We start from the raw sequence: 26,493 nt of genomic DNA, 5'->3' as shown, positions 1-26,493 counted from the left end.
GCGTTGGGGCAAAGGCTCTTTCCTGCCTGACGCAGACATCTGGCTCTCTCACATCCAGAACCAGCATCAGTGCTGTATTGAAAGGCCACTGTCTGAGGGAGAGCGTGCCCTGGGGGCTCTTCTGGGCTGTCAGCTCCATTTGCAAGAGGCCGCCCGTCCCTGCTCCCAATGTGATTACGGGGCTCTAATAGGGGTCACAAATTGGGTTAGAGTTATTGGCCAGGCCTGGCAAAGCATATGAGGAGCACCTCCCTTTCCCCCTTTCCCAAAGGCCACCAGACGCTGCGAGCTGAAATAGCTTTTGGGAATTGATGGGGGGGGGAGGGTTGAAGCCACTTAGACAGCTCCAGAATGGAATACAGCTGACCTTCCTCACGTACACACAGCTTCCCTTGGAGGGCCTGAAGTGGGGTTGCCAGCCTCCAGGTGGTACTGAAGAACAAGCATAGGCACTGTGTACCACTGATTCCTGTGACAGAGTTAATCCTTGACAAGGAAAGGAAAAGAAAGGTCCCCTGTGCAAGCACCAGTCGTTTCCGACTCTGGGGTGACGTTGCTTTCACAACGTTTTCATGGCAGACTTTTTACAGAGTGGTTTGCCATTGCCTTCCCCAGTCATTATACTTTCCCCCCCAGCAAGCTGGGGACTCATCTGACCGGCCTCGGAAGGATGGAAGGCTGCGCCAACCTGGAGCCAGCTACCTGAACCAGCTTCCGTTGGGATCGAACTCAGGTCATGAGCAGAGGGCTCCGACTGCAGTACCGCAGCTTTACCACTCTGGGCCACGGGGCTCTTGAATCCTTGACGAACCAATGCAAAAATTATAGAAATTGTTTTCCAAAAATATTATATTTATTTCTTAAGTGGTCAGTCGCAACCACAAGTGTATGAAAAAATGTTTCAAGGTCAAAAATTAGTTCCCATAAGGGAAAAAAAGCTGACACGCAAAACCGGTCTATTTTCCCCTGTTTCGCTGTAAGCTTTATCTAAGCCATTGCTTATGCACTTTACAAATCAACTTCCGCTCTCAAAAAGCATATCATTGCAGTACTTTCAAGAATCAATTTCAGAAACCTTCTCCAGAACCTTGTCCAGTTCTCCAAGGCCTATGAGACTGCTCTCTTCCGGTTGGCGTTCAACTGACGAGGAGCCTGTATCGTAGCAAATCTGAAGAAATACCGTCGCCACTCAAAAACATATAATATCGAAAAGATTAGCGCCAAATTAATTCGGTCTGTTTTTAACTACTGAAAGTGTAATGTTATAATATGTATTGATTTTAATTGTTTGTTGTGATTTTATATTGTGAGCCGCCCAGAGCCTGCTTCGGTGGGGAGGGTGGGATATAAAATAAATAAATAAATGAATGAATAAAAATATAATATTTTTGGACACAATTTCTATTATTTTTGTATTGGTTTGTCAAGGATTAACTCTATCACAGGAGTCAATGGTACACGGTACCCACGCTTTTTCTTCAGTTCCACACCCCGTGTGACTCTTTTCTGGTTGCCTGGCTTCCAGGTGGTGTCTTGAGATCTCCAGCGGTTACAGCTGGTCTCTAGGTGGTAGAAATCAGTCCACCTGGAGAGCCAGTTTGGCGTAGTGGTTAAGTGCGCGGACTCTAATCTGGAAGAACCGGGTTTGATTCCCCACTCCTCCACTTGCAGCTGGTTGGTGTGACCTTGGGTCATGATCTGAGGCCTAGTGCAACCTAGAGGGCAGGGAGAAGCCTGCCAAGGGGTTAGGGCTCCGCTGGGGGTGGGGGATCCCCCCGGTTTGGTGGGCCCCAACCCGCTGGCAGGGAGGAGGCCGCCGGGGGAGATCCCTGCCCCCCAAAGATCCCGTTGCCATGCAAAATAGTGCCATCACCTGGAAGAGATGTATCGTGCCGGGCACGTCACGTGGGATTCTCTAGGAATTCACTTGAAACTCTGGTTTGTGTGGGGATGCTCTATCAATTTGGGGGAAAACTTTATGGTACTAGAGAGTTCTCTCCCAAATTGCTAGAGTGTCCCTGTGTGGAACCATAGAGTTTCAAGCAAATTGGCCAGTTTCTTTACGCACTGTGCACTAAATGTTTTACTACCCACTTGTTCTAAAAAAAAAAGTGTGCAAGCACCAGTCGTTTTTGACTCTGGGGTGACGCTGCTTTCACAATGTTTTCACGGCAGACTTTTTACGGGGTGGTTTGCCATTGCCTTTCCCAGTCATCTACACTTTCCCCCCAGCAAGCTGGGGACTCATTTGACGGACCTCGGAAGGATGGAAGGCTGAGTCAACCTGAGCCGGCTACCTGAAAACCCAGCTTCCTCCGGGATCGAACTCAGGTCGTGAGCAGAGTTCAGGCTGCAGTACTGCAGTTTTAACACTCTGCATCATGGGGCTCTTACTTGTTGTTCTAGAGCACTTATAATAAACTCAGGAGCTCATTTGCATATTAGGCCACACCCCCTGACATCACCATTGTTTCACACGGGGTTTTTTGTAGGAAAAAAGACTAGTAGGAACTCATTTGCGTATTAGGCCACACCCCCTGATGCCAAGCCAGTCAGAACTGTGTTCGTGCTCAAAAGAAAAACCCCTGGTTGTTATTATACTCCCTAGGTCCTCACGTCTCTTTAGTCATGGTTATTGCAACTCTGACTCAATTGGATTTATTTTTTCAGTTTTGGCTTTTTGTTTTTGGCTCTGCAGTTTTGCGCAACGCTTGGAACCACGACGTGCTGCTCTTTCGACAAACTCCTGGAACTGGGGCCGATTTGTAAGTCTGCTGATTTTACCTGCGTACCTATTCCCATGCTTGTGCAGAGTAGCTGCTCCTCTGTTTCCAAGCGAGGCCTCCGGGTGGATTCTTGACATCTTTGCAAAGGCACATGCAGACTTTCCGAGCCCTCCTGAGCTGCTTTCATGCAATAAATGTTGGCTTATTGCTCATGTGCTGCATCCATCTCCACATCTTTCCCTAAACTGCCAGGACACCTGCTCTAGAGGGGCTTGGCTCAGTGGTTGTGCATCTGCTTGGCACGCAGGAGGTCACAGGTTCGATCCCCAGTCAAAAAGATCAAGCAGTAGGTGGTGTGAAAAACGCTCCTAAGATCCCAGAAAGCCACTGCTGGTAAAAGCAGACCAGGGTTGATTCCATGTTTTTTCCGGGCTCGCTTTCTAAAACCAATTGGTGGGTGCCAAAAGATGTTTTGGCAGGCACCAGAAGGCCCGCAATCGCCATGTTGGGGAGCCCTGCTCTGCAGGATCAATCCCAAGCAGGTCTACTCAGAGGTAAATCCCATTGTAGTCAGTGTGGATTGCTCCCACACTGAAGTGTTCTTAGGATGTGGTTTTGAGTTTCAATAGGACTTCGTTGCACCGTGCAGGTGGGGTCTGCATTTGCTGAATACCTCGGTCTGGTGATTCCCCACTCTCACGTCTCAGTTGCTTCCGGACATTTCAGATTAGCTACATTAGGATGCAATACAAAGTTTAACAAACAAAGCAAGGGTCAAATGGCACCTTTAAGACCAACAAAGTTTTATTCAGGATGTCAGCTTTCGTGTGCTAGAAGCAGGGCTTTTTTTGAGCAGGAACGCACAAGAACGCAGTTCCGGCTGGCTTGATGTCAAGGGGTGTGGCCTAATATGCAAATGGTTACTGTTGGGCTTTTTCTACAAAAGAGCCCCGTGTGAAACAATGGTGACATCAGGGGTATGGCCTAATATTCAAATGAGTTCCTGCTGGGCTTTTCTTGTAGAAAAAACACACTTCATCAGACAATAGTATGGAATTGCAAGCAGACCTAAATATAGAGAAAGTGGGCACTGGGCAGTGAGTTAGCATGCAGAGTCATGGAAATATTTTTTTAGCAGATTAAAAGAGTCACAAGTTGGGGTCTGGTGTTTGTGAGTTTGTGTTAACTGGGCTGAAACAACAACAAAAGGTAATTAAGTTGGAATACTAAATGTCCATGTAACTAAACCCATTAAGTATCCTGGATGTGAAGTGCAATTAATTAGAGTCTGTTCTAATGTTAGCTCTGGGTTAAAATGAGGGCATAGGTTTCTCAGAGGTTTGAGTTAAACATGTAACACACATATAAACATAAAAACCAATACCCCTGATTAAAAAAACCCAGTATCTGTATTCAGTCCTGGGGAGGTGTTTGTTCCAAGTTTTATAATAATTTGCAATTCAGCAATTTCCCTCTGCATTCTGTTCTTGAAGTTCCTTTGCAGCTAAACAGCAACTTTGAGGTCACCCATTGAATGTTTTGCAAGGTTAAAATGTTCTCCTATGGGTTTCTCAGTTTTGTGATTCCTGGTGTCAGATTACAAACAAACAAACAAACAAACAAACAAACAGAAAGACAGTTTAAGAAACAAACAGACGTATTGCTGATAATTCAGTTAAGCGAATATCGTTCACAGTATTTCCCCTCTTTATAGGTAATGCTGAGAATATGTGGATGCATATTGACGCTGCCTACGCTGGGAGTGCATTCGTCTGCCCTGAATTTCGCTACCTTCTCGATGGAGTTGAAGTAAGGAATAGTCCTCCAAAATCAAAATGAAATCATTGGGAGTTTAGTTCCTCCCTAAGCTATAGAGATGGAAAGAAAAAGAGAATTACAGACATTAAGGGATGCATATAAGGACTTTCCTGCATTCTCCTTTCTGTTGCTCATGTGTTCCTGATGCTTGAGGTTATTCTTTTCTGCATGTAGGAATGTGCAGGGCTATTGGACTCAAGAAAAATTTGGGATTCCTGGGGGGGAAAAAGCAGATCAAAGTACCAGTAGAGTATTATGATCCAGGATTTTTCAGAAATCCCAATTTTTTCCTGGTTCAATTGATCCGCACTGAAAAACACAGAGAGGAAAAAAAGCAGTTGCAAAGCTGCTAAAAACAGCCAGATGGTGTAGTGGTTAAGAGTGTGGACTCTTATCTGGGAGAACCGGGTTTGATTCCCCACTCCTCCATTTGCACCTGCTAGAACGGCCTTGGGTCAGCCATAGCTCTGGCAGAGGTTGTCCTTGAAAGGGCAGCTGCTGGGAGAGTCCTCTCAGTCCCACCCACCTCACAGGGTGTCTGTTGTGGGGGAGGAAGATAAAGGAGATTGTGAGCCACTCTGAGACTCAGAGTGGAGGGTGGGATATAAATCCCATATCTTCATCATCACCACCACAGGTTAGAGGGAATATTGTTGACAACCCTAGTAATGAAGTGGTCAGAGAAATTCAGCTCCTCCCTTGGGGTGTCTATGAAGATAAACCGTTCTCAGCTGCATGGGTTCTGAAAAGCAAGTACCATAGGTCTTTTTTTAAAAGGATAATATTTGTTACAGAATGAGAGAGTGATGTTCTATCCAACCTATTACGTGCAACAGTTTAAAAATATTCTGTTGATTTTCTTTTCCCAATATGCCAAGCAGTTTGACAGCTCGCTAGCCGGAGCGCTTGCTCAGATAAGGGCAGTGTAATTTCCTGACTCTCTCTCCGGATCACTGGATGACTCCTCATCTTCCATGTCAGGAGAGAGGAAATATGACTGTTTGGCGAAAGCCAAAGCCTAGAAGAGCACCGCTGGGCGGGGGCTGATAAAGAAAACGTGGGGAGAAAAAGCCCCAACCAATAAAGCATCCCTCTTTTTCATTTTTTTTTTATCAGCAAACAAAGCGTTCCTGCAATTTCCGGTGTGGGTTTTTATTGGCTCCTGAAGGAAATGAATCACCCCTTCACCAATGTGGCCTAGCGTCTTCCAGCATAGCAACCATTCAACGGGGCCTGAATAGATTTCTTGCGTTAGCCGTATGGGGTTTTTCCACCTCTCTGAACTTATTCTCGCCAAAGAACTTGACAGGGAAGCCTATGTCGTTTCTAGGTGTTCTCTGGAAAGCAGAGAAAAGTCTGGGGCAGTGGCAGACTAGTCAGGGTGTCAGCTTGCCCGATGGCAAGTGGGCCCTCTTAAACATTAGGCAATATGTTAAAAATGTTAATGACCTTTTAGTAGCTTGAAAATATAATAGAAGTTCCAGTATTATTACTGTAATGCAACTAAAATATACATTGTGTTTAGGGTTGCCAGCCTCCAGGTGGGGCCTGGGGATCTCCCGCTTTTCCAGCTGATCTCCAGCTGGCAGAGACCAGCTCCCCTGGAGGAAATGCCATCTGCATTGACATTTAGCATCTACTGTATACTGCCAGTAATATGTACAAGTAGGGTTGCCAATCCCCAGGTGGGGGCAGGGGATCCCCCGGTTTGGAGGCCCTCCCCCCCCTTCAGGGTCATCAGAAAAGGGGGGGAGGGGAGGGAAATGTCTGCTGGGAACTTTATTATTCCCTATGGAGACTGATTCCCATAGAAAATAATGGAGAATTGATCCACGGGTATCTGGGACTCTGGGGGGGGCTGTTTGTTGAGTCAGAGGCACCAAATTTTTGATATAGCATCCAGAACCTCTCCCCGAAATACCCCCCAAGTTTCAAAAAGATTGGACCAGGGGGTCCAATTCTATAAGCCCCCAAAGAAGGTGTTCCTATCCTTCATTATTTCCTATGGAAGGATTTAAAAGGGGTGCAGTCCCTTTAAATGTGATGGCCAGAACTCCCTCTGGAGTTCAATGATGCTTGCCACAGCCTTGCTCCTGGCTACACCCCCAAAGTCTCCTGGCTCCACCTCCAAAGTCCCCAGCTATTTCTTGAATTGGACTTGGCAACCCTATGTACAATATATGCACACTGTAATTACTAATATATATTTGGCAAAAGTTTTAATTGTACCTTTTTTCCCCATGTATTTTTTTTTTGAAAATTTTCGTTTCTTTCTTACAAAAATTAAATGCTAGCGTTGTTGTGGGTGGGCCCTCTATGTCTCCTGGCAACCAATATTTTTAGACCGAGTCCACCACTGGTCTGGGGTTCCAGAACTCGGTGCCATTAAGGCCAATCTATTGAAAGAAAGGAGTTCTGGACGAGTGGGTCTGAGAAGCAAGCGTTTTATTGCATGGTTTGCAAAGCACGGGGAAATCAGGGCGAATAAACCCACCCAAAAATCCAAAGTCTGCATCGCAGTGCAGCTAATTTTAAGCCTATCTTGTCCCGCCTAGTTTGGCTCCGTGGACCAATTAGCCTACAGGCTCACAATCTATTTGTCCTATCGTGTACACTCTATCACGCGTGCACCCCGTGTTTTCCCCCTCCCCATTTCCTCTCCCTTGGCGCTTTTACGGCCGTTAAACCTCAAGTTTCATTTTCTTACTTTTGCCTCATTTTTACTTTTGTTTCTTAGTTCCGAAGCATAGAATGTAAGCCCTTATCTACTTGGCTAAGCAAAGCATCCTGCTGCATAACTCTTTGACCTTGGTTTAGCTACATCCTGCTATACAGCACCACCAGGTGTTTTATAACAAAATGAAACACAATTTCCTTTGCTCTCTCTTTACCTCATCACTTTCAGAAACGGTGGCTCAGTGGTAGAGCATCTGCTTGGGAAGCAGAAGGTCCCAGGTTCAATCCCTGGCATCTCCAAAAAAGGGTCCAGGCAAATAGGTGTAAAAAAACCTCAGCTTGAGACCCTGGAGAGCCGCTGCCAGTCTGAGAAGACAATACTGACTTTGATGGACCAAGGGTCTGGTTCAGTATAAGGCAGCTTCATATGTTCAAAAGCAGCCTAAGTCAGTTGCAAACTTGGAAGGGGCTTTAAGCCTTTTTCCTGCCTTGATATATTTGTCTTCTTCCTGTCGTGCAGCTGGGTGGCCCAGGCTAACCCGATCTCAGCAGCTAAGCAGGGTCAGCCCTGGTTAGCACTTGGATGGGAAATCTCCAAGAAAATCCGGGCAGGCCACAGGAAACCTCCTCTGAACATTACTTGCCTTGAAAACCCTCTGGGGCGGTCAGGTCAGCTGTGACTTAATGGTACTTTGCACCGCCATTAAAACAAAACCCTGGCTAAAAAGAAGAAGATGATACTGGATTTATTTCCTGCCCTCCACTCCGGATCTCAGAGTGGCTCACAATCTCCTTTACCTTCCTCCCACCCAACAGACACCCTGTGAGGTAGGCGGGTGTGAGAGAGCTCTCGCAGCAGCTGCCCTTTCAAGGACAGTTCTGCCAGAGCGATGGCTGACCCAAGGCCATTCCAGCCGCTGTAAGTGGAGGAGTGGGGAAACAAACCCGGTTCTCCCAGATAAGAGTCCGCGCACTTAACTACTACACCAAACTGGCTCCCTCAGGGTTGGTGGTGGGGATGGCAGGTGAGAGGGAATGGGGAAAGAAACCCCCCCCCAAATTGAGCAGTACGTATGCTCTGTTGCAGTGAGTCTATGAAACAGCATTGTTGCTGTGTAGAAGCAGTGGATAACCGTGCCTCTCCAATAAAAGGTGGAGAGCAGAGATGAGCGTTATAGCTGGGTGCAAGATGAGCGTTACATACTGGGTGCAAGCTAGGTTTACCAGCTCCCAGATGATCGCTGGGGACTCCTGAGATTACAACTGATCTCCAGATGATAGAGATCAGTTCACCTGAGGGAAACGTCCACTTCTGGTGGTGGACTCTGCGGAATTAGACCTCATTGAAGTCTCTTCAGTCCCCAAACTCTGCCTTCCTCAGTGGAAGGCGGGGCTTGGGGAGGGGAAGGACCTCAACCAGGTAAACTGCCACATAACCCACCCTCCAAAGCAACCATTTTCTCCAGGGGAACTGATTGTCATCTGGAGATCAGTTGTAAAAGCGAGAGATCTCTGGGTGCTACCTGGAGGAGGGCAACCAGGAGTGGAATTCTAGCAGGAGCTCCTTTGCATATTAGGCCTCACCCCCCTGATGTAGCCAGTCTCCCAAGAGCTTACAAGGCTCTGTTTTGTAAGCTCTTGGAGGATTGGCTACAGCAGGGGTGTGTGGCCTAATATGCAAAGGAGCTCCTGCTAGAATTCCACCCTGAGGGCAACCCTGCGGTAATCCCGCTCAGTTTCAAAACCCATTTGCCTTGCAGAATGATGAGTAGTCAGGCTGGCTGTTGTTCAAAACATGCATGCTTGACTCCGACGCTCTTGGGCATGTGGAACAAGAAGAATGGCTCCTTAGCTCTTGGCCTGAGAAGTTAGTCCAAAGCCGTTTCATACAATGCGAATGTGAGCCTTTTAGAGTTGCCAACCCCCAGGTTGGGGGCAGGAGATCTCCCGGTTTAGAGGCCCCCCCCCCCACTTCACGGTCATCAGAAAGTGGGAGGGGGAGAGGGAAATGTCTGCTGGGCACTCCATTATTCCCTATGGAGACCAATTCCCATAGGGTATAATAGAGAATTGATCCACAGGTATTTGGGGCTATGCGGTGGCCTGTTTTTTGAGGTAGAGGCACCAAATTTCCAGCATAGCATCCAGTGCCTCGCTTCAAAATACCCTCCAAGTTTCAAAACAATTGGGCCACGAGGTCCAATTTTATGAGCCCCAAAGTAGATGCTCCCATACTCCATTATTTCTAATGAAGGGAAGGCATTTAAAAGGTGTGCAGTCCCTTTAAGTGCAATGGCCAGAACTCTCTTTGGAGTTCAGCTGTGCTTGTCACAACCTTGCTCCTGGTTCCACCCCCAAAATCTCCTGGCTCCACCCCCAAAGTCTCCCGGCTCCACCCCCAAAGACCCCAGATATTTCTTGAAATGGACTTGGAAACCCTAGAGCCGTTTGATGCTGATTGGTAGCAACATAAGAATTTTATGATGCCTAAAAGAAGACTAATGCTGGGTGAATGTTAAATTTTACAAGATAATATTCAGACATTTGACCAAGAATGCCTCCCCACACCACTGAAAAACATGCAATTAAAAAAAAAAAGCCAAACTCTCTAATTTTTTCAGTTTGCAGATTCGTTTAACTTCAACCCACACAAATGGCTTCTGGTGAACTTTGACTGTTCTACTATGTGGTAAGCAAGGATGAAACCAATTCAGCAATCTCCTTGTACGGTGTTTCTTACAACCCCTGGTCTCCATGTTCCTTTTGCAGAAAGTGTGTGTTTGGGAGGACGGTTAAAGCCTAGGTTCTGGTAATATAAGACAGACATTTACGAGAGTATGCATGGGATAGAGAAGGTAGAGAAAGTACTTTTCCCTCTTTCTCACAATACGAGAACTCGTGGGCACTCAATGAAATTGCTTAGCAGTCAGGTTAGAACAGATAAAAGGAAGTATTTTTTCACCCAAAAGGTGCTTAACACATGGAATTCACTGCCACAGGAGGTGGTGGCAGCTGCAAGCATAGCTGGCTTCAAGAGGGGATTGGATAAACATCTGGAGCAAAGGTCCATCAGTGGCTATTAGTCACAGGGAATAGATGGAACTCTGTGCTTGGGGCAGAGATGCTCTGTATTCTTGGTGCTTGGGGGGGCAACAGTGGGAGGGCTTCTAGTGTCCTGGCCCCACTAGTGGACCTCCTGATGGCAACTATTTTTGGCCACTGTGTGAGAGAGTGTTGGACTAGAATGGGCCATTAGCCTGATCCAACATGACTTCTCATGTACCTCATTGCCCGCTGCCTCAATGGTTTGTTCCAATCTGGCAGCCATTATAGGAGAATTATCAGGGAGATGGAACAGCAGAATTCCAACATGGCTTCTCTTATATTCTTATTATGTAGGTGTGTCTTGTGGCCCAAGTTTATTACAGCAGAAATATATTGTAGGGCAAAACTACCAAAAATATGCTTATTATGGATATGAGAAAAAGCTATTCTGCCACCGGACATCACATAGAAATCCGGTGATCACTGCTTGGAATTTAACACCGCTTATAATATATGGATTCAGCACTATATAATGGTTTCAAATTTGTAATTGTAATATGCTTTTAAACTGGAAAATGTAAATTATGGTTTTATATATTTTATTGGTTTAATTGTGTAGATGATACTGTGAGCCGCCCTGAGTCCGCTTGCGGAGAGGGCGGGATATAAGCCAAATGTAATAAATAAATAATAATAAATAAATAATAATCATAAAATCTGGTACTATGTCTATGTGAGGTGGATGGTGGTGGGCCCTTCAATTGTATCCTGTGTAGAATTTTTATCTGCCGTAAGAGTTTTAGTTCACTCATTTACCAATCAAATGGATTAGAATTGCTGCCTCACTTCTATCCACCACTTAAGTTTCTGAATTCTGAGGTAAAGAGAGGCACTGGCAAACTATTTGCCTTCCATGTTTGTTCAGGGTGAAGAAGAGAACAGATTTAACCTGTGCCTTCAAGATAGACCCTGTGTACCTGAAGCATGACCATCAAGAATCAGGTAAAAAACCTTTAAATCATATCATGGGTGCCCTAACTTGAAAATAATTTTTGACTGCCAGTGCTTATTTAATTTTTAAAATAAATTTAACCTTTTCAAAACGATACTACTTTTCCTTATTATTTGCACCCTCCTTTCTACTCAATACTTATATATTTACAGGATCAGCTTTTTCACCTTCCTCTTTTCTTTCTTAAAAAGAGATGGTAGCCAGCCATGCAAGTGTAGTTTTTCTTTTCCTGTTTGAGAAAAAGTTCAAAGAAATCAGCACCGAGCACTGCACTCTTAGAATAATCCCTGAGTTCTACATTGAGTCAGAGGATTATAACCCCGATAAAAGACAGAAATGTTTATAGAACAAAGTTTGAGTCTAGTGGCCCCTTGAAAACTGTCCAAGTTTAATTCTGGATATAAGCAGGGGTGGAATTCTAGCAGGGGCTCCTTTGCATATTAGGCCACACATCCCTGATGTAGCCAATCCTCCAAGAGTTTACAAGGCTCTTTTTTGTAAGTTCTTGGAGGATTGGCTACATCAGAGTTGTGTGGCCTAATATGCAAAGGAGCTCCTGCTAGAATTCTACCCCTGGGTATAAGCATACACACTTCTTCAGATACATGTGTGTGTGCACACTAAAGTATATACCCAGGGGCAGGGGTGGAATTCTAGCAGGAGCTTATTTACATATTAGGACACTCCCCCCTGATGTAGCCAATCCTCCAAGAGCTTACAAGGCTCTTTTTTGTAAGCTCTTGGAGGATTGGCTACATCTGGGAGGTGTGGCCTAATATGCAAAGGAGCTCCTGCTAGAATTTACCCCTGCCCAGGGGACTCCTGGTTTATAGGGGCAGATGGGCCCAGCCAGCATAGTTGATTTGGATCGTAAGTGCCTCAGTGTAACACAGTCTGTATTACACTGTAAATTCCATGAGTACTTGGGGTGTATCATTGCTGTTGTCGTCGTCATCATCATCAGGGTTTTTTCTGTAGCAGGAACTCCTTTGCATATTAGGCCACACCTCCTGATGTCGTCAATCTTCTTGGAGCTTATAGTGGGCCCTGTAAGAAGAGCCCTGTAAGTTCCTGGAGGATTGGCTACATCAGGGATGTGTAGCCTAATATGCAAAGGAGTTCCTGCAACAGAAAAAGCCCTGCTCCTCCTCCTCAATAACTCAGATGGGCCATTAGTCTCTTTTGATATAAAAGCAACCCTGTGCCTATCTGACCTTGCGCATTTCTTGTAAATACCTCCTTGCCCTAGGAAAAAAAGGCTAGTGCTTAATTCAGCCCAGTCCCTCCAGTAACGGTTCCCTTCCATCTGTACCGTGTGACAAGAGATAGAAAGCGCCTACAAAACCAGAGGGATTTCCTGGGTATGGCGGCTGGATCTGATTTTAGATGCGAGAGAATCTGACAAAGTTACCGTGTTGAAAGCCATTTTTTTTTTTGTCATTCCAAACCAAAGTGTGTGGGGCTGGAGGTTGTCATCCTGCCCATGCCTAGCAATTGCCTAGCAATTAACGCCGCTTAGGAGAGGGCTACAAATCCATATTTTGTCTGGAACTATAATTTTGTGTCAATTTGCGTCCTCGCGTCAGGGGAATTGCACTTGACTTCCTGGCAGCCCAAAGATAAGGGTCATTCAGCAGCCCTGGGAGGATGCTACTTTAGACCGTATAATAGATGCTCCATGCGCTAGCGCATCCAAGCAACCCCGGAGATGGAAGTGTAAAGCTTATAATCATGGTAGCAAGGACTAATCGCTGATGGTATGATGCCCCACAGCTTGTTTCCAAGACAGTACGAGTAGATCATTAGAAGCCCATTTTGGTAACATGTAATTATGCTGCAGGAAGTGGTGGCTGCATAGACAGCCTCAAGAAGGGACTAGAGAAACATCTGGAGCAGAGGTCCATCAGTGCCTATTAGCCACAGGGTATCGATGGGGAGCCCCGTGGTGCAGAGTGGTAAAGCTGCAGTACTGCAGTCCGAGCTCTCTGTTCACAACTTGAGTTTGATCCCGGCAGAAGCTGGGTTCAGGTAGCCGGCTCAAGGTTGACTCAGCCTTCTATTCTTCCCAGGTCGGTCAAATGAGGACCCAGCTTGCTTGGGAGAAAGTGCAGATGACTGGGGAAGGCAACGGCAAACCACCCCGTAAAAAGTCTGCCATGAAAACGCCGTGATGCAACGTCACCCCAGAGTCAGAAACGACTGGTGCTTGCACATTGGGCCGGTGGGGGGAACCTCCCCCTACGTCACCGGCGTGATGACATCACCCAGAAGTGATGTCATTGCGCCAGCAATGCTGCGTAAGGCTGTTCTAGGTGTTTCCGGGAAAACTCTATGAACGGTCTAGCCATTTGGGAGGGAAAAACTTGATGTACCATAGATTTTCTCCTCCCAAATGGCTAGAGTGCCTGGGAAAACCATAGAGTTTTCCTGGAAATGCCTAGAGTGTCCACTGCACACAGTTGCTGGCGTGATGATGTCACTTCCGGGGGATGTCATCGCACTGATGACGTAGGGAGAGGTTCCCCCTGCCAGCCCAATGTGGGCCGGTGGGTTGGGAACTTCCCGGGCAGGAGTTCTGGGGGTTTAGCAGGCCTAACCCCTTCTGATGATGTCAGGAGTGTGCGGCATATGCAAAGGAGTTGTGCTAATGAGCTCCAGCACCTCTTTTTCTATGAAACGACTCTTGCTTCTATGAAACGGCTCCTGCTAAAGACGATATGTTTATACATGTTATCACGTTCTCTTTTTATTTTTTACTTGCAGGACTGATCACAGATTATAGGGTAAGTCTGCTCTCCGACCATCAAGGCCTTTCTGACAATGCCAAGGTCCGCTTTTTACTCCACGGGAAACACAACTCTGTCACTACTCACGTTGCTTGCTTTTTACAGGCTGCGATCCAAATCAGAGAGGCTTTTACTCATGCATAGCCCACAGCTATTTTATGTCATTTAACTTTTGCTGGTTTTTTTTAAGGTTTTATTATATTCTATAGTGTTACTGTTGGTTTTAAAGTATACTGTATTCTTATATTAATGCCAATAAAGGCCTATGGTATGGGTAAGTCTAATGTTCCCAGTGACACCTTCTAGAAACACAGAGCTGGATCCCAAGAGTCATCAAACGCAACCCTTTGCACAATGCAGGAAATTAATAGCTACTCCCCCTCCCCCCCCCCACTGCCCCATACGGTCTGCCCAGAGGAAGACAAAACAAAACTCCAGAATGCCTGGATCAATCTGGCCTGGAGGGAAATTCTTTCCTAACCCTGAAGTGGCAATTGGTATGACCCTGAACATATAAGAATGGGCCACAAGAGACAAGCACAGGCTCACCTCTACCTGCCCTCCCTCTCACAATATGCCTCAATTCACAGAATCCACATTGCTGTCACATGACCATCTACCCTCTGCTTAAACCCTTCCAAAGAAGGAGAGCCCGCCACCTCCTGAGGAAGCTTGTTCCACTGTGAAACCGTTTTGAAAACTCTTGATTTAATCCGTTGGTTCTGAACAGATCTTCTGAGGCGACAGAAAACAACCCCACTTCGTCCTCTCTATGACAGCCCTTCAATACTTGAAGATGGCTGCCGTTAGGCTTGCCAATCCCCAGGTCCCAGCAGGAGTTCTTCTGCTTTCCCAGGCTCCTTCCCGCCCCAGTCAGCTGGCCGGCAGGGGAAGCTCCGCCCCCAGAGGACCATGTGCTTTGCACCTCCGGAGGCTTCAGTCTCCAATTGAAAGGCTTCCTCTTGGGATGGTGTGTCTGTGTTGCTGTGAAGAAGTTGGCAGCAACTCGTGAGTAGAGAGGTCAATCCCCTGCTTCAGACTCACCAGAAACGGGGGGAAGGGAGGAAGAAGAGGGAAATGTCTGCTGAGCACTTCATTATTCCCTATGTGGAGATCGATTCTCAGGGTATAACGGGGAATTGATCTGGAGGTTTCGGGGGCTCTGGGGGAGCTGTTTTTTGAGGTAGAGGCACTAAATTTTCAGTATAGTATCTAGTACCTCTCCACAAAGTACCCCCCAAGTTTCAAAACGATTGGAACAGGGGGTCCAATTCTATGAGCCCCAATAGAAGGTGCCCCTATCCTTCATTATTTCCAATAGAAGGAAGACATTTAAAAAGGTGTGCTATCCCTTTAAATGTGATGGCCAGACATTAGGGGTGGAGCAAAGATCAAGGCTGTGACAAGCATAATTGAACTACAAAGGGAGTTCTGGCCATCACATTTAAAGGGACGGCACACCTTTTCAATTCCTTCCTTCCATAGGAAATAATGAAGGATAGGGGCACCTTCTTTTGGGGCTCATAGAATTGGACCCCCTGGTCCAATCTTTTTGAAACCGGGGGGTATTTTGGGGAGAGGCACTAGATGCTATACTGAAAATTTGGTGCCTCTACCCCAAAAAACAGCCCCCCCCCAGAGCCCCAGATACCTGTGGATCAATTCTCCATGATTTTCTATGAGAATAAATCTCTATAGGGAATAACAGAGTTCCCAGCAGACATTTCCCTCCCCTTCCCCCGCTTTCTGATGACCCTGAAGCGGGGGGAGGGCCTCCAAACCAGGGGATTCCCTGCCCCCACCTGGTGATTGGCAACCCTAGGCCACGCCCCCCTGATGTACTCAATCCTCCAAGAGCTTACCGGGCTCTTCATACAGGGCCTCCTGTAAGCTCCAGGAGGATTGGCTACAAAAGGGGGTGTGGCCTACTATGCAGAGAAGCTCCTACTAGAAAAAGAGCCTTGGAGCTATGTGTGTGTGTGTGTGTGTGTGTGTGTGTGTGCAGTAGCTTCCTGTGCTACAACTAACAGTTTGTGCTTTTATCTCCAGCACTGGCAGATCCCGCTGGGTCGGCGGTTCCGTTCCTTGAAGATGTGGTTTGTGTTTCGAATGTATGGTGTGAAGGGACTCCAGGAATACATCCGGAAGGTGAGCAGGTTTACTTTGTTGCTGGGTTCTTGGACGGAATGTCAAAAGAAGAGGATTTTGTGCCTATTTGTGTCTGTAATCTGACGGACATCCAGGCTTGTCTAAAACCGCAAATATTCAAGTAATTATTTTTGAAAAGCTCAAGACAGTGTGCTTACTGCAGAGCTGGGCTCTGGAACAGGTGGTCTCGAGGAATGTGGCCCACCAACTTTGTATGGAACTCTCCAGGGATGGAATTCTAGCAAGAGCTCCTTTGCATATTAGGCCACACACCCCTGATGCAGCCAATCCTCCAAGAGCTTGGAATTCTAGCAGGCGCTCCTTTGCATATTAGGCCACACACCCCTGATGTAGCCCATCCTCCAAGAGCTTGGAATTCTAGCAAGAGCTCCTTTGCATATTAGGCCACACACCCCTGATGTAGCCAATCCTCCAAGAGCTTGGAATTCTAGCAAGAGCTCCTTTGCGTATTAGCCCACACACCCCTGATGTAGCCAATCCTCCAAGAGCTTGGAATTCTAGCAGGGGCTCCTTTGCATTTTAGGCCACACACCCCTGATGTAGCCAATCCTCCAAGAGCTTGGAATTCTAGCAAGAGCTCCTTTGCATATTAGGCCACACACCTTTGATGTAGCCAATCCTCCAAGAGCTTGGAATTCTAGCAAGAGCTCCTTTGCGTATTAGGCCACACACCTTTGATGTAGCCAATCCTCCAAGAGCTTGGAATTCTAGCAGGGGCTCCTTTGCATTTTAGGCCACACACCCCTGATGTAGCCAATCCTCCAAGAGCTTACAAGGCTCTTTTTTGTAAGCTGTTGAAGGATTGGCTACATCAGGGTGTGTGTGGCCAGATATGCAAAGGAACTCCTGCTAGAATTCCACTCCTGGGACTCTGAGATTAGTTTGACAGCTCCAGGTTAGAAAATACCTGGACATTTTGGCAGTGGAGTCTGAGAAGGGTGAGATTTGGGGAGGGGAGGGATTTCGGTGGGGTATAATGCCATAGAGCAGGGGTGGCCCAAACTTTCTTAATGTAATAGCCGCATAGACTAAAGCAGACAGATGGAAATCTTCATCATGCCACTGTGAACATATGAACATGAACATATGAAGCTGCCTTCTACTGAGTCAGACCCTCGGTCCATCACAGCCAGTATTGTCTTCTCAGGCTGGCAGCGGCTCTCCAGGGTCTCAAGCTGAGGTTTTTCACACCTATTTGCCTGGACCCTTTTTTGGAGATGCCAGGGATTGAACCTGGGACCTTCTGCTTCCCAAGCAGATGCTCTACCCCTGAGCCACCATCCCTCCTATGTGGCCACATAGGAGGAAGTCATTTAAAAAGTATGATGGGAGTAAGGTTTTCTTATGGCAATTATAATACAAGAAGCATTGTGAAGTTGATGCTGAGCTCATATCGTTTAGTCCACCTTCTGGCAATTAGCATTAGTTGTGCTAATGAGCTCCGGCACATCTTTTTCTACTAAAATGACCCCCCCCCCCAAACCCTCTGCAGTCTTCCAGCTGCCATATTATTTCTTTTCTTACAGATTTGCCCCAGTTTGATTGGGTTTTCTGAGCAAAGGTGCCGTCCTCATCAGAGGACCATCCCTTCTCCCCCTACCTTGAAAATGAGCACACGCTGTAAAACTATATCGATCTATGGCTTGAAAAGGGGCTGGGCCCTCCCTCCTGCATGTATGTGAAAATGGCCATGGTTTCCACAGAGAAATGCCCTCCACTCTATATCACAAAGGGTGATTAACACATGGAACTCACTGCCACCGGAGGTGGTGACGGCTGCCAGCATAGACACCTCCAAGAGGGGATTGGATCAACATAAGGAGAAGAGGTCCATCAGTGGCTATTAGCCACAGTGTATTGTTGGAACTCTCTGACTGGGGCAGTGATGCTCTGCATTCTTGGTGCTTGGGAGGGGTAACAGTGGGAGGGCTTCGAGTGTCCTGGCCCCACTGATGGACCTACTGATTGCACAGGGGGTTTTTGGCCAGTGTGAAAGACTGAGTGTTGTACTGGATGGGCCATTGACCTGATCCAACATGGCTTCTCTTATGTTCTTATGTCTGGGGCAGTGATGTTCTGTATTCTTGGGAGGGGCAACAGTAGGAGGGCTTCTAGTGTCCTGGCCCCACTGATGGACCTCATGATGGCACTTGTTTTTTTTGGCCACTGTGTGACACAGAGTGTTGGGCCGGATGGGCCGTTGGCCTGATCCAATATGGCTTCTCATGTTCTTGTGTTCACAAGAAACAATATCTGAATGCTTGGGGTGGAGCCTGGGGTGGAGTTTGGGGCCGGGAGGGAGCCCAGCCAGGAAATAATTCCGTAGACCCCACCTTCTGACGTTGCAATTTCCTTTAGTCTTGGTCATTTGGAGGTCAGCTGTCAGTCTGGAGGATCTCCAGCCCCCTCCTGGAGATTGTGCAACCCACAAAAAGAATCACAGCAATTATAGGCAGAGAAATCAAAAGCACAAGGCTTTCTGTGAAAACCAGCCTCTGTACAACCAACAAACTCACTAAACAATACAAGAATACAAAAGCATATATTAGTTCATGAAAGACCATTCGATTAGTCCTTAGCAAAATAGGGAACGTGTTCACCAAGAATCAATCCGGTCTTTATAGCAATCATTGCTCAGTTCATTCCAAGGAATCCTGGTGAAATAGTTGGGCAGATGATCAAAGTCTCTCAATCTATGCAGCCAGCAATCCAAAAGGTTGAAAAGAACAAGGTCGTACTGGAACCCTCGTTTCGCACAAGCTTCTTCGAGCTGCAAAAATCCTAAATGCATGACAAGATCATATAAATTAACCAGTATGGTTGCGATTCGTTCTCCCAGGGCAACTCTACTGCTGATCTTAACCATTATTCAGCAAAAGAGTTATGGCTGCTTCCTTGGATGTTACATTTCATTGAATAAAACAGGATTAGCTCCCAGGTCAACACGCATAGCCAGTGCACTCTATGGAGAAAGCCTATGCTGTGAAATGAAAAGTCCTTGGTGCCCTCTAGTGGCTTTATTAAATACTGCTCATTATAGGTATTACAAGCTGCAGTATTGCAGTCCTCAGCTCTGCTCAAGACCCGAGTTCGATCTCCAGCAGAAGCTGGGTTTTCAGGTAGCCAGCTCGAGGTTGACTCAGCTTTCCTTCCTTCTGAGGTCGGTAAAATGAGGACCCAGCTTACTGGGGGGGTGGGAAGCGTAGATGACTGGGGAAGGCAATGGCAAACCACCCCGTAAAAAGTCTGCCATGAAAACGGTGTGATGCAACGTCACCCCAGAGTCGGAAACGACTGGTGCTTGCACATTGGACCGGTGGGGGGAACCTCCCCCTACATCACCGGTGTGATGACATCACCCAGAAGTGATGTCACTGCGCCAGCAACGCTGTGTAAGGCTGTTCTAGGTGTTTCCGGGGAACTCTATGGACAGTCTAGCCATTTGGGAGGGAAAAACTTGATGGTACCTATTGTGAAAGCAACATCACCACAGAATCGGAAACGACTGGTGCTTGCTCAGGGGACTACCTTGACCTTTTTAGAAAAATAACACTCCTTTAAATTGTCAGACGGCATTACTGTATAAAACAAATGCAAGAATGCAGAGAAATTAGAACGTTTTCATAAGATTTCCTTCTTTGTGCTTTAAATACTCGGCTGCGATAATACAGAATCAGTCAATTTGGGTATTTGTAGCAATCTGGATTTCCCGAGCAAATTAATATAGGGAATCAAATACTGAAATTCTTGTAGCTAACATTCTAGGAGTTAAAAAAAAAATACATTAAAAATAGCGGAAATGTTGCCATTCTAAGATTGAATCAAGCTTCAGGATTTATAACATACTAATCTAATAGCCCCTGCCCTGGATACTCTGATCTCATCAGATTGTGGAAGCTTTACAGCGTCGGCCGTAATGAGTACTTGGATGAGAGACGACCAAGGAAGTCCAGGGTCTCCTATGCAGAGGCAGGCAACGGCAAACCACTTCCTTGCCTTGAAAACGCTACAGAGTCTTGTCAGCACTTTCCACCCTTACTGGGCATCTAATATTGCACAAGCATCATTCATGTGCAGCTCTATCAAACGTAGGGTTGCCAAGTCGAACTCAAGAAACATCTGGGGACTTTGGGGGTGGAGCCAAGAGCAAGGGTGTGATAAGGACGACTGAACTCCAAGAGGAGTTCTGGCAGTTGCATTTTAAAGGGACCGTGATCCTTTAAATGCTTTCCTTCCATAGGAAATAATGGAGGATAGGGGCACCTTCTTGGGGGGGGGGGGTCATAGAATTGGACCCCCTATTCCAATCTTTTTGAAACTTGCGGGGAGGTGTTTTAACATAACATAAGAGAAGCCATGTTGGATCAGGCCAATGGCCCATCCAGTCCAACACTCTGTGTCACATAAGAACATAAGAGAAGCCCTGTTGGATCAGGCCAATGGCCCATCCAGTCCAACACTCTGTGTCACATAAGAACATAAGAGAAGCCCTGTTGGATCAGGCCAATGGCCCATCCAGTCCAACACTCTGAGTCACATAAGAACATAAGAGAAGCCATGTTGGATCAGGCCAATGGCCCATCCAGTCCAACACTCTGTGTCACATAAGAACATAAGAGAAGCCATGTTGGATCAGGCCAATGGCCCATCCAGTCCAACACTCTGTGTCACATAAGAACATAAGAGAAGCCCTGTTGGATCAGGCCAATGGCCCATCCAGTCCAACACTCTGAGTCACATAAGAACATAAGAGAAGCCATGTTGGATCAGGCCAATGGCCCATCCAGTCCAACACTCTGTGTCACATAAGAACATAAGAGAAGCCATGTTGGATCAGGCCAATGGCCCATCCAGTCCAACACTCTGAGTCACATAAGAACATAAGAGAAGCCATGTTGGATCAGGCCAATGGCCCATCCAGTCCAACACTCTGAGTCACATAAGAACATAAGAGAAGCCATGTTGGATCAGGCCAATGGCCCATCCAGTCCAACACTCTGAGTCACATAAGAACATAAGAGAAGCCATGTTGGATCAGGCCAGTGGCCCATCCAGTCCAACACTCTGTGTCACAAAAGAACATAAGAGAAGCCCTGTTGGATCAGGCCAATGGCCCATCCAGTCCAACACTGTGTGTCACACAGGGGCCAAAAAACCCCCAAGTGCCATCAAAGAGATCCACCAGTGGGGCTAGAAGCCCTTCCACTGCGCCCTGCCCCCCAAGCACCAAGAATACAAAGCATCACAGCCCCAGACAGAGAGTTCCAACAATAAATTGTGCTTAATAGCCACTGATGGACCTCTGCTCCATATTTTTATCCAATCCCCTCTTGAAGCTGGCTATGTTTGTAGCCGCCACCACCTCCGTTGGCAGTGAGTTCCACATGTTAATCACCCTTTTGGTAAAGAAGTACTTCCTTTTATCCATTCTAACCCGACTGCTCAGCAATTTCATTAAATGCCCACGAGTTCTTGTATTGTGAGAAGAGGAGAAAAGTACTTCTTTCTCTACCTTCTCTATCCCATGCATAATCTTGTAAACCTCTATCATGTCACTCCGCAGTCGACGTTTCTCCAAGCTAAAGAGTCTCAAGTGCTTTAACTTTTCTTAATAGGGAAAGCGTCCCAACCCTTTAATCTTTCAAGTTGCCCTTTTCTGGACTTTCTCCAATGCTATAATATCCTTTTTGAGGTGCGGCGACCAGAACTGCACACAGTACTCCAAATGAGACTGCACCATCGATTTATACAGGGGCATTATGATACTGGCTGATTTGTTTTCAATTCCCTTCCTAATAATTCCCAGCATGGCGTTGGCCTTTTTTATTGCAATCACACAGTCTCGACATTTTCAGTGAGTTATCTATCCCGACCCCAAGATCTCTCTCTTGGTCAGTCTCTGCCAGTTCACACCCCCATCAACTTGTATTCATAGCTAGGATTTTTGGCCCCAATGTGCATTACTTTGCACTTGGCCACATTGAACCTCATCTGCCACGTTGACGCCCACTCACCCAGCCTCAGCAGATCCCTTTGGAGTGCCTCACAATCCTCTCTGGTTCTCACCACCCTGAACAATTTAGTGTCATCTGCAAACTTGGCCACTTCACTGCTTACTCCCAACTCCAAGTCATTAATGAACAAGTTAAAGAGCATAGGACCCAATACTGAGCCCTGCGGCAACCCACTGCTTACCATCTTCCGCTGCGAAAATTGCCCATTTTTGATGAGAGGTACCAGATGCTATGCTGAAAATTGGTGCCTCTACCTCAAAAAACAGCCCCTCTGGAACCCAGATACCCACAGATCAATTTTCCATTATACACTATGGGAATCTATCTCCATTGGAAATAATGGAGTGCCCAGCAGCAATTTCCCTCCCCCCCTGCTTTCTGATGACCCTGAAATGGGAGGAGGGCCTCCAAAGTGGTGGACCCCTCCCCCAACGTTGGATTGGCAGTCCTAATCAAATGCAAGAGTACCTCTTTTTGGGGGGTGGGTGGGTTGGCTTTCGGTGTGCCACAAACCGATCACAAAAACACACAGGGGAAAGCAAGGCTAACCATTATTGTGGGCCTCTCCAAAATTTTGGGTTATGACTTCAAGAAAACTGCAGAGACTTTTTTGCTTGGATTACAATTAGAAAAATTTCCAAAGGAAGACAGGACTTTAATTTGGTACTTGCTCTCAGCTGCTAGGACATTGTATGCGCAGCTGTGGAAACAGGGAAAAATACCAGAGAAATGGGACTGGATTGTGAAAGTTTTATTGTGGAGTGAGATGGACAAATTAACTAAAACTTTAAAAGACTATGATTTAGATATATCCAAAAAGGAGTGGGAGAAATTTAAAAGATATATGGAGAAAGAATGGAATATAAAAAGTCATTGGACAATTGTTTAGTAGTAATGAGAGAAGAAAAATATTGAACTTTGATTGGTTAGCGGTACCTCTATAATTGAATTTAAATTTACGACTTCGGGGAAGTCAAATATTGGAGGGAGGGGGGGTTGAAATATCATATGGGTTAGTATAGAAAAGAGACAATTAATTATTGTAACCATATGTTATTAATAAATTGTTTAAACACCATTATTGTGGGCCTCGCAGCTAACAGGTTTCTTTGCAAGGCTGGCTTTCTGTAATGTATTATATGGGCTGGATGCATGCTGCATTTTAGAAAGCTTAGAGGCCCCTGTGGAAGATGCAGCTAAAATCACGACAATCCTGTTTTCTAGCCAAACGCATGAAGCTGCCTTATACTGAATTAGGCTATCCGTTGGTCAAAGTCAGTATTACTCAGCCTGGCAGCGAGTCTCCAGGGTCTCAGGCAGAGGTCTTTCCCCTCACCTGCTGCCCGGTCCTTTTAATGGGAGATGCTGGGGACTGAACCTGGGACCTTCCGCACGCCAAGCAGATGCTCTACCTCGAAGCCACGACCCCGCCGCTCTGTAAGACTCTGTAACTCTGCAATCCTAACCAGAGTTATGCTCTTCCGTGTCCATTTGAAATCTGCAATGGGAAGATGAAATAACTTCTGCTTATCGTTTCAGCATGTTAAACTAGCGCACGAATTTCAGGAGCTGGTGCTTCGGGACGATCGGTTTGAGATCTGTGCTGATGTCGTGTTGGGGCTGGTGTGCTTTCGGCTAAAGGTAGACTTGAAGATCCTTACGTTATGGATACTGTTGTGATTTAACACCTTGGTTTCTAACTGTACTTAATGTTTTTGAATTGAAATTATGGGGAAGTCAGACTATATTTGAGAACAACGCGTTGAAAGGGGCTTTCGATACCTTCCCGGGGCCATTATTATACAACAAACAAATATTTGGGCTTATTACAGCAATGCGGGGGAGGGGGGAAGCAATTCACTGAAGAGATCTTGATATTCTGGCACCAATTAAATGTTTGAGGTGCTTTTTTTAAATTAAAAGCAATTATCTGTGACTTAAATGTTTGTTAAAGTGCTATGAGAAATTCTGTTAGCCTTCTTGAGCTCTTGTATTGTGGGAAAAGACGGCCTTGAAATGCTTTAACGAGCAAACCAATTTTGCTTTCTTTGAAATCCCACAGATCTTTTGCTGGGACAGGTAACGCCACGTCCAAACCAAAATCTTGCTTGAGGTGTTTTTGGGGTGTTTTTTTTTTTTTTTGCATAAATATAATTTTATTGAAAAAATAGTAAAGTACAACATCCCAAGGACACAATGTAATACCAAAATATAATAGGTACAGAAATGCAATTAAAAACCAACTATTCCTTAGAAGGGAAGTGATACAAAAATAAGAGATTCAAAAAAGGATATACCTTCTGTGGACAAGATTGCATAATTAGTAGAGATAAATCAGTACAGGATTAAAACCCTAAAGTAATTAAAAGAACAAATTTTTTCTTTTATTTTATTGGATTTATATCCCACCCTCCTGCCGAAGCAGTCTCAGTTATGATGTACATAAATATCTTGGGATATGTGTAGGTGAAATTTGATAGCTATGAAACAGTGGTGATGTCAGGTAGTGTGGCCTAATATGTAAATGAGTTCCTGCTAGGGTTGCCAAGTCCAATTCAAGAAATATCTGGGGACTTTGGGGGTGGAGCCAGGAGACTTTGGGGGTGGAGCCAGGAGACATTGGGGGCAGAGCCAGGGGCAAAGGTGTGACAAGCATAACTGAACTCCAAGGGAGTTCTGGCCATCACATTTAAAGGGTCCGCACACCTTTTTAAATGCCTTCCTTCCATAGGAAATAACGAAGGATAGGGGCACTTTCTTTTGGGGCTCGTAGAATTGGACCCCTTGGTCCAATCGTTTCGAAACGTGGGGGGAGTTTTGAGGAGAGGCACTAGATGCTATATTGAAAATTTGGTGCCTCTACCTCAAAATACAGCCCCCCCCCAGAGCCCCTGATACCTCCAGATCAATTCCCCATTATACCCCTTGAGAATCGATCTCCAAATGGGGAATAATAAAGTGCCCAGCAGACGTTTCTCTCCCCCCCACTGTTTCTGGTGACTCTGAAGCGACGGATTGGCGTCTCTACTCATGAGTTGCTGCCAACTTCTTCAAAGTAACACAGACACACCATCACAAGAGGAAGCCTTTCAATCGGAGACTGAAGCCTCCGGAGGTGGAAAGTCACATGGTGGCTGTGGGGGCGGGGCTTCCCCCCCCCCCGGCCAGCTGACTGGGGGCAGGAAGGAGCCTGGGAAAGAGGGAGAATCCCCGCTGGGACCTGGGGATTGGCAAGCCTAGTTGCTGCTAGGCTTTTTCTACAAAAAAGCCCCATGTGAAACAATGGTGATGTCAGGGGGTGTGGCCTAATAGGCAAATGAGCTTCTGCTGGACTTTTTGTACACAAAAAGCCCTGCATGAGTGGTTCTGAACCTGGGAGACCTTGCTATTAATGGTTATTAGGGTTCTCTTGTGGCTTTGGGATGCAGGTAGCCAGGGATGGAATTCTAGCTGGAGCTCCTTTGCACATTAGGCCACACACCCTTCATGTAGCCAATCCTCCAAGAGTTTACAAGGCTCTTTTTTGTAAGCTGTTGGAGGATTGGCTACATCAGGGGTGCGTGGCCTAATATGCAAAGGAGCTCCTGCTAGAATTCCACCCCTGCAGGTAGCCAAAGCTGTTTGAGTCGGGGCAAATTAATGGCTGCTCTTCCAGCTCTCTTAGGGAAATTGCCAGCTTTTTTCATACTGATCGTCAGCTGCTATGACAAGGGAAGCCAAACGCAGCTCTTAGCCACATTAACCCCCCAGATTGCTTTTTTTGACATTTGGAAAAGATAATACTGTGTGATCTCAAGAGATCATTAGCTTACCGCTCGAGCAGATGCCGAAAGCGATACGCCGAGACTTAAGGGGGGTGTGATTAAGCAGGAGAAAACAGTTGACTAAAAAAGCCAAGAAATTGAGAAAATTAACCTTTGGGCTGCCCCTCATTACCACGCAGAGCAACCATTTCTCTTTGCCGGCACGCATCACGGCCTTCTCCCACACACCGTGCGGGGAAAAGAAACGAGAAGAAATGACTTTAAAAAGAGAAGCTAGTTTAACAACAAATAACAAATGAATCCTCAATAGTACGTTCCAGAAGTTATTCAGATAGGGTTGCCAATCCCCAGGTGGGGGCAGGGGATCCCCTGGTTTGGAGCCCCCCCCCCCTTCATGGTCATCAGAAAGCGAGGGGAGGGGACAGAAATGTCTGCTGGGCACTCCATGATTCCCTTTGGAGACTGATTTCCATAGAGTATATT

The 26,493-nt window shown here is 46.3% G+C and overlaps 1 protein-coding gene across 2 annotated transcripts in view; it reads left to right on the top strand.

Annotated features, from left to right (window-relative positions):
• The window catches only part of DDC (dopa decarboxylase), a 59,901-nt gene that overhangs the window by 29,294 nt on the left and 4,114 nt on the right, over positions 1–26,493 (top strand). For both annotated transcript variants that reach the window (XM_060247784.1, XM_060247783.1), the window contains exons 7-13: positions 2,699–2,765; positions 4,441–4,535; positions 9,842–9,909; positions 11,191–11,267; positions 14,041–14,060; positions 16,113–16,211; positions 23,786–23,887. In XM_060247784.1, coding sequence (XP_060103767.1) covers positions 2,699–2,765; positions 4,441–4,535; positions 9,842–9,909; positions 11,191–11,267; positions 14,041–14,060; positions 16,113–16,211; positions 23,786–23,887 — 528 coding nt within the window. The remainder of the gene's footprint in view (positions 1–2,698; positions 2,766–4,440; positions 4,536–9,841; positions 9,910–11,190; positions 11,268–14,040; positions 14,061–16,112; positions 16,212–23,785; positions 23,888–26,493) is intronic.

Source organism: Heteronotia binoei, chromosome 10 (genome assembly GCF_032191835.1).
Source record: "Heteronotia binoei isolate CCM8104 ecotype False Entrance Well chromosome 10, APGP_CSIRO_Hbin_v1, whole genome shotgun sequence".
Taxonomy (NCBI): Eukaryota; Metazoa; Chordata; class Lepidosauria; order Squamata; family Gekkonidae; genus Heteronotia; species Heteronotia binoei.
Note: the sequence above shows the minus strand (reverse complement) of the source record. Positions and strands in the feature narration are given on the sequence as shown.